The sequence below is a fragment of the Heliangelus exortis genome, chromosome 7, assembly GCF_036169615.1.
Source record: "Heliangelus exortis chromosome 7, bHelExo1.hap1, whole genome shotgun sequence".
Classification (NCBI taxonomy): Eukaryota; Metazoa; Chordata; class Aves; order Apodiformes; family Trochilidae; genus Heliangelus; species Heliangelus exortis.
This window is the reverse complement of record NC_092428.1, coordinates 1,503,719-1,522,162: the sequence shown is the minus strand read 5'-3', so window position 1 is coordinate 1,522,162 and position 18,444 is coordinate 1,503,719. Positions and strand designations below refer to the sequence as shown.

Here is an 18,444-nt window from a genome sequence, read left to right as displayed (position 1 = left end):
TTCTACAAAAATAACAAAAGGATCTGAGATTCTACCACCCAACATATACTTTTAGTTCTTATCAGAACGACAGCTCGTCTGTGATGTACTTTGTTTAGGAAAAAAACATTAAAAATTAATCACCCTGACTGTGCAGAAATCAAACCCAATGTGCTGAACAAGAGAGTCCAGACTCCATATATTCATGTTAAGAATTTTGGGGATTTTGTTACAGAAGCATCACAGGAGCAAACTGTAACATCACTTGAGCATGGAGAACCACGCCCACGATGCAGACAGACCATGAAGAAAATAATTCCCCCACGGATTGTACGGGCACATGGCACACATCTCCCCCTTCCAGAGGAAAGGGATTTGAATACCTGCTCATAGTTGAGGCACTGATCAGTCAGAATCTCCAGCAAAGGAGCTGCGTTGCTGTCCCGGCGCTTAAACATTTCCCGCACGATGGAAAGGAGGTTCCAGATGCCCTCGGGCTCTCTGCCCCGCAGGGGCCGTAGGAGACAGGCCCACTCTGCAGCAGCTGGGGGCTCCGTGGAAGAGAGATACATTGAATTCACATCACTGTGGATAAAGCAGAAGGGGAGGCATGAGGAGAAAAAATAAAGAAATGAAATCAAGCACAGCCAGACAAACCCCGGAGTATATTCGACATCCCAAAGTACGTTTGCACCTTTCAACAGACATGCAGAGCCTAAAAAAAGAGAGGGTGCATCATGAGACTGAGAACACCACACAAACAAGGTGCTGAGCAAACACTGTGTGCTCTACTGAAATAACACTGGCCAAGAAATGCAAAAATACAGTCCAGAAGAGCACTGTGAAATTAAGAACCCTTCAGTCCATGGCATCGCATAAATGTAAGGGCTACAGGGTGAAGGAGCTCACAGATCACACTAATTCCCCTCAAACAGTTACCTGAAAACTACAGGAGAGGGTCCACAGAATTTATGAAGGGTTTTCTTGATGTTGTCACTCAAAGTAGATTCATCTAAATACCAGGTGCTTTGATCCGATGCAGAGGGTCCAGCAGTGGGATCTTGACAAAAGAACAAAACATACACAGTCTGTAGGATTTGAGGGTATTTTCCTCTGTCTGCCCAGCCACAGAGGCTTTAGGGAACAGAACCTACTATCCACAACTACCTTAAAATGTTATCCCAATAAAACATGAATCACTGGCAACAGCAAACTGGGAGGCATGACTGGTGTGAGAGCACCACAACCAGTGGGACCATTTCCAAGGATTCTGCCAACAGAATCCTCAAGTTGACTGAGGAAAGATGCAAACTTCTGTACCTGGGACAGAAGCCCCCACCCATCAGCACAGAATGAAAGCCAAATGGCTGAGTAGCTGGGAGGATGTGGTTTTTATGTTGGGTGCCAAGCTGACACAAGCCCATGGCAAGTTTTCACTGAACACATAAAATAAAACAAAACCCAACCTGCAAACTGGGCTACATTAAGAAAAGCACAGCTACCTGATTTAAGGAAATTGTTTTACCCCCTCCATCTGCCTCTGGTCAAGTTACACCTGAAACACCAAGTTTTGGGTCCCCCAGTCCAGGAACAACACTGAGAAACCAGAGAGGGTACAGTGGAGGAGTACCAAAGTACTCCAGTACTTTGGAGTACTAAACATAGCTGGGGGTAGAGAGCCCAGAAGAGACTGAAGATGGGGTAATTTCACCTAAAAAGGAGAGGGTGAGGGGTGATCACTAACAACCTACAACTGCTTGGAATCACAAACACAATGCAGACAAACTCTTCCTGGTAGAAACTGCTAAAAAAAATGAGTATTCGTATTGGACATCAGGAAAGAAGTCTGGACCAAAAAGGGTAATGCAGCATTAAAATAGGAATACTCTGTAATGTCACAGTCATGGAAATAGAGCCCCTTCTAAGTGTGACACAGATAATAAGATCTGTTAAGGTTACCTGGGGCTCCACACACCGTGTTGATGGCAGTAGACTGGGAAGATAAGAGCTCATCCAGCAACCTCTGAGCTGTTGGAAGAATCTGAAAACATGAAGCAAACATTCAATACACAGTGTTTCTTATCCTGATACACCCAGCCAAAGATCTGCCTGGAATTTCATGCCTGAAGCATTCTCATGATTTCAAAATTATTCAATAGCAGTGTTTTCAGAAAGGACCATAGAGGGTGCTAAAGATTATCCAATGGCAACCCAGCTGCTCCTCTGTCTCCTTGCCTCTCTCAAAGCAAATCTATATGCAAGGCTGAGGCTGGTTTCCCACATTCATAGACTAAAAAGTAAACAAATACATCACAGGTTCCTTTCATATCAGTTCCTTTCTCATTTGTTGAGAAGTAGGAGCCCACAGAGAGTAGTACTGCAGCTCATTTTCAGTGATACAGAAGTGACTGCAGTCAAGGTCACCCTTTTCCTGCATTTTGTCCTTTATTCCTCATTCCTAAATAATTCCTTTAAGGCCAAGCTAATGGGAACAAGCTATAAAATACATCTGTACCTAACTTTTTTGGGCAGACGATGGCTTATTTGCTGTCCTGTTAGCAAAGGGATTATCTAAATATTAACTCAGACTCAAGAATAAAACTAATGCAATTTCAGCACTAAACTGATGATAGCTTCTGGCCACCTTGTGGCATAAGCACAGAAGGCACACACCTAAATGCAAAATCCTTAGTAGATAAACACTTTATTTGCCCTTCTGAAGGAAAAACACTCAGTAGAAAGTGCTTTTACCCAAACTATGCCTAGTCTGGAACTGCAGAGCCTTTAGCATGCCCACTTAGAGCAGATTAGACCACACAGCTAGGGTTCAAATGACTTGCAACAGAGCATCTGATATCCCCCCCCACCTTTCCACTTATTTTAAGTCATCACAAAGCAGAAAAGTCACAGGTTTAGGCAATATCACACCTTAAGGCTCAAGTCTCAGGGCCCTACAGTGACTTTCCTCCAGGCATTTTCTTGCCAAGCACTCATATTTAATTGCAGGTGTACTGGCTTTGTGAAGGGAAATAGCTCTTGGTAGAAAAACTGAGTAATAAACTCCTGCTGCTGAGAATCACTGAATCTTCACTGCTACAGGAAAGCCTTTTCACAGAGATTCTGAAAACACCTCCTTATCTAGCTGCATTCCTATAGACTGTCATCCCTTTACACCTGACAGCAATTCAGCATTATATTATTGTGCCATAATGCCATTCACAAGCTGGAAACAAGGATCAAGTGGAACAATCTGTACAGCCTACTCTAAATTGACATCATGTAATCAAAATATGGGGTCCCAAGGTATCTATCTCCAATCAGAAACCTTGAAGGAGACTCTTGGAAGAGTTTGGGGCCTGCCTTGGCTTTTTCACAACACAGGTTAAGATGCAGCTGCCAATAAAACCCAAACTCTTCTGCTGGGCAGCATCCATCAGATTATCTGGCAAGATAGTAATAATTAAATTAATGTGTTCCAGATGTTCCTGGGTGCACAGCTGCTACACACGACCAAAGGAGAAAAAAACCCTGTGAAAAGGAGCAGACACAGAATATTTGAAAGCAAACAACCTGCATGTCATTCAGGAAACAGGTACCACCACTGCCAGCCTGTCAAACCCCTCCTTCATTAAGCACCAGCCTGTGACACAAACCTCCCAGCCCTTAAGGAGAGAAACCCTTTTCCTGTTAGGTAACGCAGCAAGCAGCACACTCCACTGATGCTGAACATCCAGCAACAAAAAAACCAGTATTTTTATAACACATATCCTATGATTATTCCATTCCCTCTCATAAGAAGATTAAGCTATTCTTTTGCTAGATTGTCCTCTAAATTTCCTGCAGAAATAGGAGTGTCCCAAGCACAGCACCATAATATGAATTTTAGGTACATCCTGACACTAATCTAACCCCCACTTAAGACATCATGCACACACCACTGAAAAGAGACAGATAACCAAGCAGGTCAGGTTTTTTCAATTTTCTTTGGTTGAAACAGCATTAAAAAAATTTGTCAAACCCTAATGTTTTCAAAGCAAGCATTTCACAACCACTTCCTTGGGTATTCTGTGCAAGCCTTTTTGGCAGATGATATAAATTACCTGACCTTGCACAACATAGATCCTGAAGGAATAAGGGAGCTGATTCTGTCTTTGGCCAATACAATTTCATGTCTGTTACTTTCAGCAAGAAGCTACACTGAGGGAAGTCAAAAGGCACCACTTGGGTGCATGAGAAGGTGCCTTTAGAGGGTATATTCAACACATCCCCTGGGTGGTCTTCTCCACTCAACTAACAAAACACACACACAAAAAAAAGAGAAGCAACCTGATTTGTCCCAAGTTTTTCATCACCATGCATTTATTTTATTGAGTTTCACCTTCCAGGAGCATATATAACCATGCTAAGATGAACAGCCAACACTCTTCTTTCTCCTTTTAAGCCCCATCTTCTACTTGGCAGCAAGTTGCCAAATAACAGAACAGGAAACTTGAAAAAGGGCAAGAAAGTCTTCCTAGCAACTCACAAGTGAGTAGCACAACTGGTTCCCTTGCAACAAAAGACACCATCTAAATTGACCCAGAATAAAGATTTGAAAACTAAAAAGAAAAAAAAAAAAGAAAAAAAATTTTAAATCATTGCAAAAAAAAAAAAAAAAAACAAACAAAAAAACACAAAAACAAAACAAAAAACCAAAAAACCCAAAGTCAGTGCTATCAGTTATCCCCATTTACCTGTTGTGGAAGTTCACTGATTAGGTACTGAGCAAATTTTTGCAATTGGTCTCTTTGCAGCCGAGACAAGGACTCAGACACTGGTGCTCGTAGGCAAACTGCAGATGCCTGGAAAAAAAAACCAAAAGGAGACAAACTCCCATTAACAGGTCAGCCCAGGAAGCTGTGTCCACTGCATGGACCAAGGGCCATGAACAGTAGCTGTGCTGATGGATGCCATGCTTGGTCTTGATGGACAATTTGTGTTTCTGCAATTATGCAGTGTGTTGCAGATAAGATGCAAATATGCTGTCCAGGCTGTAGAAAATGTGCCTTTAAGAGTTTATTTCCAAAGAAACTGCTTTAACAGCTGTGCTTAAGATCTGTTGTTGCTAGCAATTGCACAAATACTGGCAGGGATTTCACAAACAAACCTCTAAAATAGGACATTATTCTTTAAGTTCTGGCAAACCAAGCAGCTCTGTGGGGGGTTGTTTCACAGAATCACAGCCACCTCATTTCTCTCATTAGAGGTTGTTTTTTTTTTAATTCAATTTTAAAATCACTCTGTTTCTATGTCTTATAAAAACTTAGATGATCAAAAAAACACCACTAGTTTCTTAATATTTTTCACTCTACAGAACAAAAAATGCCCAAATGGCACCTACCTAAAATATAAGCTGGAAAAATGCAAGAGCAGTTTGGAAGCATAAAGATGCTTCCAATACTGATTTGTCTGTATAGAGCAATACACCTTGGCTTGCAGCTTCCTAGGGTCAGTGGTCAATATATCCAAACATCAAAATCCTTTCACTATCATTTTTCAGACAGAAGAACTGGAAGGAAAGGAATGATTCTTCTCTAACACAGGACCCAAACTTGCTAAGTATAAATAACAGAAATGAAAATTTGTTCCTTATCCTCACTCTCCATAGCCACCTTTAAAACTGAGACTAATAATTCAAAGCAGAAGCCATTTTTTGGCCAACTCTCTGGTCCTAAATAAAGTATACAGATACTGATGATTTCTCAAGAGCATCAATTTAAGCCTATTACAATTGTCCATTGTGAAACATTAACAAGCTTCAGCAGGCTATTAGAACTTGATCATAAGCATGTTAGCTATAATATGTCCTGTGACAGCAGAAAATCTTCTCTTCCTTTCAGTCATCCAAGATTAATCCTTAATTATTCCTCAGCTTCCCCAAGACTGAGGAAATCAATCTCGGTGCAAGATTGAACCCTCAACTTGTGGATTTGGTGTGGATTCTGAACATTTTCATGAGGAGTTAGTTGGGATGAGAAGCACACATTGTTACTCTGCACAAGCAGACATATAAAAATATAAACTGCTTGTTGGGCATCTACAAGTCAAAATGACACCTTAGCACCTGTTAAAATGAACAGATGGACACAAAAGGTGCTCAAAATTACTTTCCCTCTGCGCTCTGATCAGGCACCTGAAGAAAGACCTTTCAGATCCCACAATTACACAGGCTTTTAATAAAAGACTAACTGCAGGTGACCTTCCACTCCTCGCAGAAAGAATAAGTAATTCTACCACTGAAAGGAGAAACTCTGTGCAGTTTGCACCTTATCCAAGGAGCAGCTCAGAGCCTCAGATAATTCGCCCTGCGGGCTGCGAGCGCGGGTTTGCAAAACCCCAAGCCAAGAACCATTTCTCTGGAGAGGTGAGCACGTTGGCTACAGCTGTGATGAGGGAGAGCTCCAGAGAAGCTTCCTGGCCCTGTTTTCCATGGCTTACGTTGTGTATCCGGAAGAGGCAGAGCGCCACGACGTGAGCACACCACTTGGCCCCAGCTCCACAGGTGCAACTGCACGAGGTGATCCGGCAGCGGTCGAACATCACCGCCACGTTGTAGGCGCCTTTGGGGGGCACCATCTGGGGGGGCACCACGGTGGCACTCAGATGGAAACCTGCTCAAATTCAAAAAAGTCCAAAATTAAACCTCCTGGGGCTCGGGAGCTGGCACCAGGAGTTGTTTGGGTAGGTGCCTTTTGAACGTGGTCAGCATTAATAAGCACTCGGAGATGGAAGCGGCTGGAGAGTCTCCAGAATATTAGAATTAAGAATCAAGAATTAAGAACAGAATTAGAATTAAGAATATCAGCAGAGAGACAGAACATGTTATAAGACATTTAAAAATACCAGCTTTTAATATGTTAATTGGTTTCTATACTTCTTTCTGTTGATATTTAACAAAAAGAGCAGAACTGGGTAAAGCCATCAATGACAAGTGTGGGTTTTATTAGGGGGTCAAAGCCAGACTATCACATTTTAGGGATGATTTCTGTGTTAATTACCTCTGGCAGCAATGCAGAACAGGCTAGGTGACTTCTTCTGAGTGACTTCCAAGTCGGTCAAGTTTCACAATTTTTCAGTGAGCTGAAGACAGCACTTACACCTGAACACTTGCACTTTGAAGCTTCAGGAGCTACCCGTTTCCCATTAATTATGTTCCTCCTTGCAATCTTGCAAATATCCCATTTTTATAAACCAGGTACTCAGAAAAATAAAATTTAAAAAAACGCCCTTGTGCTTAGACTGAAATCAACAGGAAAGGGAAATTTCAGCAACTGCACTTCAGTGAATCCAGCCCCATTAATCTGTGATCAAACAAGAGAAATTATGAAGCCCATCTCAGGCAGGATGACAAGCAGCTTCAAGGCTTGGCTTCATGGCAGCTCCAGTACAATGCACACCAGTTGTACTCACTGGGCAGCTCTCTCTCTCTTTTGTGGTTAGTCTCAAAGTCAGTGTTAACAAAGCACAGGAAGCACCAAGGCTATCAAAGCCATCACCAAAATTCAGCCCAACAATCTGCCTTGTGTGAAAAATATGGCTTGGGACAGATGACTGCAATAAGTTCCCCCATCATCCACACAGGGAAGTACATTATAAATCCACACTACTAATTTTTTTTTATTATGATACTGCAAGATTATTATAATGATGGTGTTCAGAAGTGCACATGACCTACTAAATACCATTTAAAACAATGTGCACTCTCTCTTCCTCAAAATATAATCTCTGGGCCAATACAAACTTGTTCTTGCCTTGTCTAACCTTTCTATTTCTCCTGTTCACCAGAATTCAAATCCTCTTCTTGATGTGGGTGATTATTTTGATTAGTACACATAATGCTACTCAAATCCTTCAGCCATTTTAGCAATTGGAACAGAATCAAACAGAGTAAGGCATTCACACAAAATTACTGCACTGCTTATTACGAGCTGCAGTTCTAATTTATGTTCCACACTTGGATAATACAACCCAAACAGTTCAGCTAGTCCTTCTGTTACACTAGAACTATCTCAGGCTGATGCCAAAATGTCCTAATTTTCACAAAAGCAAATTAAGCATTTCACAAATTGGAACTGCAGTGAATAATAAGCATTCAAAAGGTGTTAAAGAAGAATGGGCCAGAGCTACACACTCTAGTTGCTAGGATAAAATTTTTATTTGTATATGAAGCCAGCTAACTGGTTAAATGCAAAGAGGATGAACAGTTATAAAAAGACAAAGGAAAATTAAGGACTTTGGCATGATACAGCACAAGCTTCAGTTCAAACTGTAGCTTGATGAACATTTCTGCCACTGCTCATTCAAGCAGCTCTGCCCAGCTCTTTCCCACCACTGGGCTTGCTGTACTGAGCGACTGGTTGTGGGATGGTACAAGCAACCAGACCCAGAGAAAATGGGATTAATGATTACTTTGATCAGGAAAACCACCACAATGCAATTCACTGCACAGCTTCCAGAAGTGTGAGGCTGCAGGGACTGAAAAGGAGACTGTGAGGGGGGGACCATTCCAGAGAGCTCTAGCCCAATGCTACTGATACAAGAAATGGTCCTCAAATTGTATTTATTTGCAGTCCAAGGGCAAGTGCTGTCTCCTCCTGCAGGCCAAAGTTCTTACCCTCCTGCTTACATGTGAAGAATCACATCTACTGCATATCTGGGCAACCTGGCCACCCCATGGAGACACCAAAAATGTTCCTCCCTCCCACTCACCCACTGCTCCTGATAAGGTTTATCTACTCCCTGCATTACCATCCATCTCCAAAACATCTGCATGTACCAACCAGCACCATTCATTCTGCAACTGCTTGTAACCCACCAGAAAAAAACCAAACAACATAAAATCTATATATTATTCTTGGCACCCTCCATTCCCGGAAGACTTCAAGAATGAGCTGCAGGTCAGAGGAATTGCTCTGCCAGGAATCTCATACCCCTGATTACCACTTTTTTTAAATGCACCGTGGGCACAGAGCAAGCTGAGTGCTTCTGTGAGATCACTTGGGCTTTCTGCACAAAACTGCAGCCACACACCTGAAAATCATTTGGAGCAGACAACTGGAATTACATCCACCCCACCTGTACTGCCCAGCTGATGAGCTGCTTCCTACTCATGGAAAAAAAAAAAAACATTAACAATCCCTCCACTGCATAAAGTTCCTCTGTTAAGGAGGAACTATAAAGATTATTTCAAGTTACTTCCTTCCCTTCCACACACACAATCTTTTGTGAAGAAGCTCAGTATGTGTACTTAATACTTTGTATATTTCATTCCTCCTTTCCCCTACCCTGTCCTCCTCCCCCAAGCACACATTTTGCATCAATATTCCTAGTCCTTGTTCACTGACACTGCTTTGCACTTTCTTCCCTTTTTAATCTATTCCTGAAACAAGCTTTGACCATTTCTAATGTCTTAAAAATTTCCCTCTTTCCCAATGTCAAATTCCCAGGAATTACTGCATTTCAACTCATTTTGTCTCCCTTCAACATTTGCCTCCCTCAAGTTGAGCAATTACCTTGGAGGCCTCTCTCAGCATTTCAATCCTGACTGCACTCAAAAATCAGCTGAGTCCTATTTAGTGGAGTTTTATTCACCCAAAATTACTCTGTCTCACTGACAACTCAACAAACCTTACCCATGAGGAAATACTTCACTTCCAGTCCCAAGAATTCCTGCTGTTGTTATGACAGCAGACAAAAGGCAACATAAAATCCTTTTAGATGCTTTGCCCCATATTCAGATAAGAGTTCATTAGTCCCTTGCAAGTTGTGCATCTCCTGGACTATCTCATTCTCCTCTTCCTTCCCAACCTTACACCTTTTATTCCCTTTCTGAGGGTTCTTTACCTAAATTTATTCATTCCACTGACCACAATTAAGTATTACTGGTACCAGCAACTAAACAGACCCACAGAAGTTTCTATCCCTCATCAGAGGACAATACAGGAACTTTTCCTCCTTAACATTACACAGCTTTTTATATTATAGTTTTACTTATTACCACCAGGCTCAGTTCCCACATGGCAATTACTGTTCTGATTCTGAAGCTTACACTTGCAGAAATACCATCACATCCACACTGACATGGCCCACCTTGGCATATGAGTGTCTTTATTTCACTTCCTAACAGCTGTCACTGGAAAAGCCAGCTCAACATTCATTTTTACTTCAAAGCATTTCATGAAAACTTTAGAGTCCAATTCTTTGTTAAAGATTAGTTTATAGAATCATCAGACATAAAAAGAACAAGATAAGTGAGGCAACACAACAAAACCCACTGTCCAGCCCAGGGATTTCCTTCTGCCAAAATACTACATGAGGAACTGTGATGTATTAATACAACTCCTTTGCTACAAGAATAATCAAAGCTTGCAGACTTGCTCTGCCATAAATGCACTTTAGGCAAGGCATTCATTTGACCTGACCATTAGGAAAGGATGTTCTCTTTATCAGTGTGGAATTGAAGCATTACACAGACAAAGGCATCCTACAGACCTTTTTTCAAAACAGATTTAAGGATCTAATTTTCAGAATATTTCTGGCTTTTCACTCAGTTTCACAGCTGAGCTGACTGAGGCTGAAGTAAACATAGTAGATAGCTCTACAAAGAACACAGGTGGCAGGGAGTTTAGTCCAAGGTGCCAGAAAAGCTGGTCCTGAGACACAGTCATTGCACTGCTGTCCCTTTGCAAAGATGGTTTTGGGAATGGGAGATGTCTAGAGGTGTGAAGCAGCAATGTTCTTACCAATCTGGAGAGGGTCTTTGACAGCCCTCACCCGAAAGAGCTGCTCCCCTCTCTGGAACTCATCTGCACTGCCATTGGCCAGGCACGAGTACAACCTGCAAGAGATGCACCAGAGATCAGCCTGGCTGGGAGAAACCTCACCCTGTGGCTGCACTCCTTGTTGACGTGGCTTTTGAGAAATCTTTAAGATCAAGTCCAGCCCTTTTCTGCCATTTCTCCGTTACAACCCACCCATAAAAATCATCAGTCTCTTCCTAACTGGGGTGTGTGTACAGCCACTGGAATTCCTAGGAATGTCAACCTATGGATGTGAAAAATAAATTCATAGTCTAAAATTCAGCTTTTATACCCAGCATACTAGCAAGTCAAGGCCCAATGGTAGCATGCCACAGAAAATCTCCTTTTACTTCTAAATGAGTGAGGTTTTTTTTACATCTGTGCTCATTAGAATAATGAGCATGTGCAACCAGCTGGCTGGCTCTGCTCCCCCACAGGTGAGGTTACCAATTACATCAGCACTCCTGACTTCACCTCCTCCATCTGATACCAGAACATGAGATGAATGATCTAAGAAAATCATTCTTTCTAAAAAGTGTGTAGCGTCACTACATTTGCAACAAAATTCTGAATGCAGGGTTATATGGCCACCTATAGTATAAATATAAATACAAATATAAAACTGTGTGTATGTGCAGATATAAATATTTTGGTATTTTAATACACAAATACTTTGGTAGAAGGTCCAAAAGCAGAGTATTTGTCTATGTACTCACAAAACTTATGAGGAGACATAAGAAATACAGCAAACTCTGGGACTGTACCCACTCTCACTGGGGATGTATCTGGTACAAGGACTCTACAAAGTGTCTGGCAAATTAGGGGGTGGTTTTTTTCTGCTGTCATTTACACACAGAACCCCCACATGTGTCTGCTTTTCCTGAGACATATGCAGGCCAGCCCACCCCAAAATAAACCCCCTGATCACACCACAACCCACAGTAAAGCCACAAAATGCACATGGGAACTGCAGAAGCAGCAAACATATGGGACATCAAATGGCCAACAGTTCTCTAGTGAGCAGAACTTTTCCTTAAACCTCAGTGCAAGAGAAACAGCATTTCTTACCTGATATCTTCCTCATTTTCTGGGAAACTCCAGAAGGCAATTCGAAGCTGCAGTTGCTCAGGCACTGGAGGGTAAACTTTCTCCACCACCTCAAATGGAATGTGAAATGCAACCTGCTTTGCAGACAGTTCCACCAATGGGATCACCAGCCCATCTACCAAGACAAGAACCAAAATGCAATCAGCCATGAGGAGAACAAAACTCAGGAGAGGCTTCCCCTCATCTCACCCAGTCCAAGGACCAACTTTGAGAGATGGTAAAAGGCAGCACAGAAGCTTCCTCAAGCATTGCCTGCCAACCTGAGCCTTGTTTGCAGCACTCTGGGACAGGGGAACACACTCCCCAAACCACCAGTTCCTTCAGCAGGAGAGCTACATTAGCCCAGCAGACATCAGCAATTCAGACTTTGTCTCCTGGCAAAAGATTTCAGGTAAATCAGCATCTTTCACTTATTTGTCCCAGTCTGGCAGCAGCATCCTGGGAATGCCAGGTGATTACACACAGACCTATCAGAGTGTGCATGCACAGGATGGCAATGGAAAAGTTATCCAGGAGCCTCAGTATTGAATATTTTGGTGACATTCAGTATTTACAGGATTTTCATTACTGTTAGTACTTGTTTTATTCCCCTCACCTTTCGTGTGTCTGTCTTTTAGGTTCTTTAGAGAAGCAGCTGGGAAGCCCCATGTTTCTGCAGTGCTGACTACACTGATCTCCTAAGGATCTTAACTGAAGGCATCAAAAGCTTCATACAAAATACATTTAACCACCACCTCCCTAGCAAACTAACTCCACTTTTCATGTTTTTAAGTGCAAATGGAGATTTCCTATCATCCAAGGCTATGGGGGCCTTGTGCTCGTGCTGTGCTCTGAGCTAGATTCCACACTGTAGGATATCCTCCCAGTAAAGCACCTCCCTGCTTTACTGAGATCCCTTCTGGATCTGTCACTACAGCAGCCCTGGTTCCCCCCCTCTTCCAGCTCCTGTTGCCAAGAGCCTAATTAATTCTGTTGCAGATATTCCCAGTTATGACTCCTCACCTCCCTAACCAGCTTCTGAACCACCACTGGAAGCCAGAATGTAAACCAAGCTGGCCCTCAGCTTTCCCTCCCCAGCAGGCAACTTATCAGAGGAAAACTTAAGCCCTGGTGTCAGTCAACACCTTCTCACCCTCTGCCCAGAGACACCCTGCAGTCCCAGCAGCTGGGAACCAGATAGGATGGGAGAGGCTCTGATGTGCAGGAACACAGCAAAGCAGCCAACACCTCCCCCAGACCTCCCAAACAGGAGGGTTACATCAACAGGGACAGAAAATGCAGCTCTCAACCATCCACACTGATGATTTTGGGGTTTTATTGTGGTGAAATGGGATTTATTAGGCAGCCTCTGTTCTGCAGTGCCAGGATCTCACCACCCACAAACCTGAGAGCAGCAGCCTGCAAAATGAACAAGTGGAGTGGCCCTTTCTCTACAGCTAGCAGATCAACAACATTTTGGCAGAAAAATGAACTCATTTCCCCATTTTTGACAGCCACAACAGGTGGAAAGCTTTCATCAGACACTTAAAAAAAAAAATTACTATTTTTAATCAGTCACTAAAAAGTTTTTCATGAATGGAACATAAATATCATTGCTCCTACTACAGCAGTAGTAGATACCACAAAAGATGCAAGCCAAGGCACTTGAAATTACTCTGAGCAATAAAAGAAGTGGTATTTTCTGTGGTTTTGAGGGCACTTTGTGTATGGAGGCACTTCAAGTCTTTCATTACACACACCGGAAAAGAGAAAATACCCAAACATCCTCTACAAGGTACAAGACTTAAAAAAGATCTCAGTAGTGGGTGAAACACCTGCACATCCCTCAAAGAGCTGCAAGCCTGCAGCCTGGGTGCTTTATTCCTTTAATTTGGTGCTGGAACAAAGATTGGGCCACAGATGCTGCAGACAGACTGGGCTGACAAAAAGCAAAGGCAAATTCATTCTCATTAATGTATCAGCAACCTCACTCTCAAAAATATTTTACTTCAGCCTTGCAATGGAGCAGGACACACACTGGGTGAGTTACAAGGTCCCAATGGCACTAGTAGAGTACTACAGGTAGCAGGAGGAGTAGTAAAACCACAGCAGTTTACCTTCCAATCTCTCCATTGCACAGTGGGGTTGTGCTCATTCAAGATGAACTAAACCAGCTCAAAAAAAAAAAAAATTATACAAGTCTTACTGAAATTACCTCTCCTGAGGAAACATTTCTTCCAAGTGGGAAGCCAAGAGGAGTTCTCATCTGCTCCAGGGGAAATCCAGTGCCAGGCTGAGCCCCCCAGTTCTGCCCAAAGCACTGAGGGCAGAGTGAGGAGCACTGGAGCCCTGAGCTGAGATCTCAGCTGCACTGAATTAGCACTGATCAGCACCAAAAAGTGGCCAATTATGGCACAGCTGCCCCAACCCACAGCACACAGCTTACACATGTGCATAATCAGGTGAGAGTGGTACAACCTGGGGGGGGAGGGGAAAAAAAGCACCAAAAAAAAGCAAGGATCTTCTCTAGAAGAGCAGGCAACTTTCTAAAATGCTGGATTTTATCTAAGGAAAAAAAGATGTGGAAAAAAGTGAAAAATAGCTGAAAAGTAGACTATAATTTTTCAGTGATCCTTTAAGAGCAGGTGAATTCACAGGAGCTGAGTTGGCACACAATGTAAATACTAAAATTAAGTTACACTGCCCTGAGTTTCTAGGGGGTAGTGCCCTGTGTAGCCAAGGTGAGACACTTATCCAGAATGCAGTTCTGAGGACCTTTCCCCTTTAAGCTGACTGCAAAATCAAATGGACAGTCTGAGTTAGGAGCTTAAATTAGACTCTGAATACTTTCCTTTGAGTTCTAAGCAGAGGTTCATTCAGAAAGTTTATTTCTAGAAACACTGATCCAGGGTTAGTGGCTTCATCCCTACTTGTATCAAAAGGTTTTATCAATCAAACAGGCAAAAGGTAGTGTCAGGTGCTGGGATAAGTATATTTTGAGCAAGGAAAATAAAAAAGGAGAAGTCTGCTAGCAAAGGAAACGAGAAAGCATCACAGCTTCTGCTCAGAAAGCAAAGGACAGCAAGCAAGATTGAAAAAATAAAATAAAAAAATTACACGGTAGTGAAATCAAAAATGTGATACAAAATTGACAAATCTGCAAGATAAATCTATGCAAAGGAGAAGATTTGTTTAAATTGTGGAGCACAACTGGCAAGAATCACTGCTTCTTCCTCTTGGGAAGCTGATAGGATGACTCAACCAGAACAAAGGAATCATTTCAAGTCTTGGAAGAATAAAGTCACAGGCAAGGCATGAGCAGCCTCAAACAATCTCACTTACAGGTTAAATGACTGTCAAAAACCAGGCCAGGAAGGGATACTGAAAGGCTGCCTAATCTACACCTCCTTCCTAAGAATCAGACTCAAGCATATCTAACCCCTTCTGCATAAACCCTGTCCCCTCTGGCCACTGCAATGCTGAGGGCCGTCCTCCCCTTTTTGCTACAGTTTCATGTGAATTACAGGTTTGGGTTTTTAGCTGGTACAAAAAGGCTATAAAGCTCAGCATAGACATTAATGATTCTTGCCAGAACAACAGCAACAAAACCCCTAATCCTGACAACAACCAACAGGAGCCCAGCAAATAATTGAGTTTCTGTGACAGACAAATAGAGAAGAAAACGCTTGAATAAGCAGTAAAATAGGAGCCATGAGAATACCTAAGAGTTAGTGAATTAAACTGAAAAAAAAAAAAAAAAAAATCAGCTGGGCCCAGAGCTGAAGGTATTTGTTATCCAATTACATTATTGCCACTGGGTCTCCAAAAATAAACTATAGGTACAAGTGGATAAATCTCCTAAAGAGGTATGGCAGTGCAAAGGGAGGACACACACTGCTTTTGCTCTTAAGAAAAATGGCACTTGGGGCTGCATCACCTTTTTAGAGAGGAGTCTCCAGCTTTGATTTCAGAGCTGCCCCTGTTCCCCACCTCACATTCCCCCTCACCTTTCCCTCTGGCTCCAGTCCAGAAGGCAGCAGAGCAGAACAAAGTGACAGAACCATCCCCAGAACACTGAGAGGGAGCAAGTGAAGTGCAGCACTTCTGGTATCAAAAGGCAAAGAGAGAAGCAGCAGCCAAACTACGAGGAAAGGAGGAGGGAGCAATCCCAGCTGGTGCTGGAGGTTGGGCAGGGTGTTACACAACCTGTTTCACAAACCTCACTGAAGGGATGGTAAATCCTACATGGCTTGGTACAGGACTTGCCATGGAGAGAGAGGAATCTGTTCCTGTACAGTGCACTTGAAGTGTTTCTGCTTGGTTTATTTAAGTGTCTATCAGTGAGATGCCCCTTGACTTGGCAGTGATATATTCCCTCTCCTCGAACCAAAAAGTGCTGAGAACTCCCAGATGTGGGAAGCAGAGCAAGCATTACATTTAACCATAGCATGCTTAAACCACAACACTTGGTTTCTTACTCTTTTCCTATTATTTTTACATTTCCTTCTAAATTCTGCTGTAGGTTGGATGGGGCTTGGAGTAACCTGGTTTAGTAGGATGTGTGCTGGAAGTAGAGGATGTTTTAAGGTCCCTTCCAACCCAAACTATGCCATGAGTCTCTGGTTTGCTGGTTTCTTCCTCCTCCTCTACTCCTACCCCCACAAGCTTACAAACAGCATTAAAAGCCCTAAGGGGATCAGTGTTTCCAAGACTTTCTTACACCTCTCACTTGTACACAGCCCCATCTGGGTCCCATGGCCACTTTGCAGCAGGGAAAATCACACCCAGCATAAAACCAGGGCAGTAAATGCAGAGCTGGACAAGACCACCTTGAAAGCAAAAAACCAAAGGGGAGGTCAGCATCAGCCCTAAGCCCCAGAATGACATTTTAATGCCCAGAACACTTGAGAAGATGAATAAGCAACAGAACTTTTTCATTAGCATTCACTGGCTGAGGCTGATGAGATTCATAGCCACAAAACATTAAAAATACACACCCCAGATGGGCAGATTACAGCCCAGAACTGGAAGCCTCACACATAACTGCAGCAACAATTACTACACAAATTCTGCTACAAACATCACAATAACATTTTGAGAATGGCACTTTTTTTAAACTAAATCCCCAAAAGGTCTGTTTTCTCACAGGAGGGTGTCCAATCCACCCCCCAAAGTCCCTACCATCTACAGCAAAAGCCAAAGCAGAAGTCAAATCCCAGCTCAATTTGATTTCTGAAAATTACAACATCACAAACAGCTCACACATGAAAGTCAAAATATTTAATGGCTCTAACTACCTTTTTTGCTACTGTATTTACAATTCCCTTCAAAACAAGTGTATTATGTGGCTGACTGCATAAATATATCCTGACACCACTGCTTCTGCCTCAAAGATTAAGATATTTCAGGAAGCAAGAATTGGTTTCCTCTCTAAGGCAGAATTCAAAATATCAAAAAATAACAGTAATCTTTTATTTTGCACACAAGTCCTGTAGATTTACAGATTATAACACTGATTTACTTTGTGGATTTGGAGTGAATAAGTGGGGTTTTTTTTCAAGTGTCAGTAATGTTAAACCTTTTAAGGCCTGCAGTTCCCCTTCTGGTCATCTGGATAATTAAAGAAAACATTTCTGATAAACCCATTTCATGTTGTTTTGGGGAGTTTTGCACTCATTCTCTGCATGTGTACAGACCCAGGAAACCCCATCTGCCTTAACTTTGCCCACCTGTGGAGAAATGGCCTCACCATAGGAGAACTAAAACCTAAAAGATTCATGACGTGTGTTTAAGGTCCAAGAGTTATAACCCACCAGTAAGAATGTGCCAAAAATATGAGCCAAATGTCCCATAGCCACCTCCTGCCTTTCTCTGGAATAATCCATCAGCTCTCCCTGTCAGCAAGAGCCTCCTACCAGTAGCAAAACCTGCTGCTGCTCTGCAAGGTGCTCATGATCTAACTTCAGAAAAGCTTTCTCAGAGGTGCTCTAGTTCTCAATGCCCCTGCTTTTAAAGCTGAAAACCAAGCAAGCAGACAGGGAGGAACAGTGGGGGTGATGCCAGCCTGCAAAATGCACGCCAAGACACGTGGCATTTACTCACCTTAATTTCTAGAGAGTTTTTGGGAACCAGTTCCTTTCCCTTCCTGCACTCTCTCCAGATGAGATTCAGACCTCTCAGCCCTGGCCCAGGTGGGATGAGGACCTGAGACACACGGGGAGTGAGCTCAACCTTCTGGGACTGCCAGAGCAGCCTCCCAGATCACTTGGTCAGACAGTTTTTTCCCAGTTTTGTCTGGAAACTTCCACAAGATGATTCAAAACCATTCTTTCATCCCACAGAAGATCAGTGTGTGCTATAATCCTACTGCAACAACAGCCAGAGGGCTTTTCCTCTTGCTGCAACTTAATCAATAGGGAGAAATCACAATTTAACCAATTAATGTAGTACTGGTATTACCAGGGGAAATCTGGGGTGCTCAGACCTGTGCCAGAAGCTAAAGGCCACTGCTTTCTGCTACAGGATTTCTTAGAAAAGGACA

At 42.7% G+C, this 18,444-nt stretch overlaps 1 protein-coding gene across 5 annotated transcripts in view; it reads right to left on the bottom strand.

The window, feature by feature from the left end:
• The window catches only part of ZSWIM8 (zinc finger SWIM-type containing 8), a 56,691-nt gene that overhangs the window by 26,459 nt on the left and 11,788 nt on the right, over positions 1 to 18,444 (bottom strand). For all 5 annotated transcript variants that reach the window (XR_011726730.1, XM_071748193.1, XM_071748194.1 and 2 more), the window contains exons 2-8: positions 11,886 to 12,039; positions 10,761 to 10,855; positions 6,457 to 6,629; positions 4,713 to 4,820; positions 1,939 to 2,020; positions 919 to 1,039; positions 363 to 564 (exon numbers count right to left, since the gene is read on the bottom strand). Coding sequence is in view for 4 of the 5 variants with exons in the window: in XM_071748193.1 (XP_071604294.1) it covers positions 363 to 564; positions 919 to 1,039; positions 1,939 to 2,020; positions 4,713 to 4,820; positions 6,457 to 6,629; positions 10,761 to 10,855; positions 11,886 to 12,039 (935 nt within the window). In the remaining variant the exon portion in view is untranslated. The remainder of the gene's footprint in view (positions 1 to 362; positions 565 to 918; positions 1,040 to 1,938; positions 2,021 to 4,712; positions 4,821 to 6,456; positions 6,630 to 10,760; positions 10,856 to 11,885; positions 12,040 to 18,444) is intronic.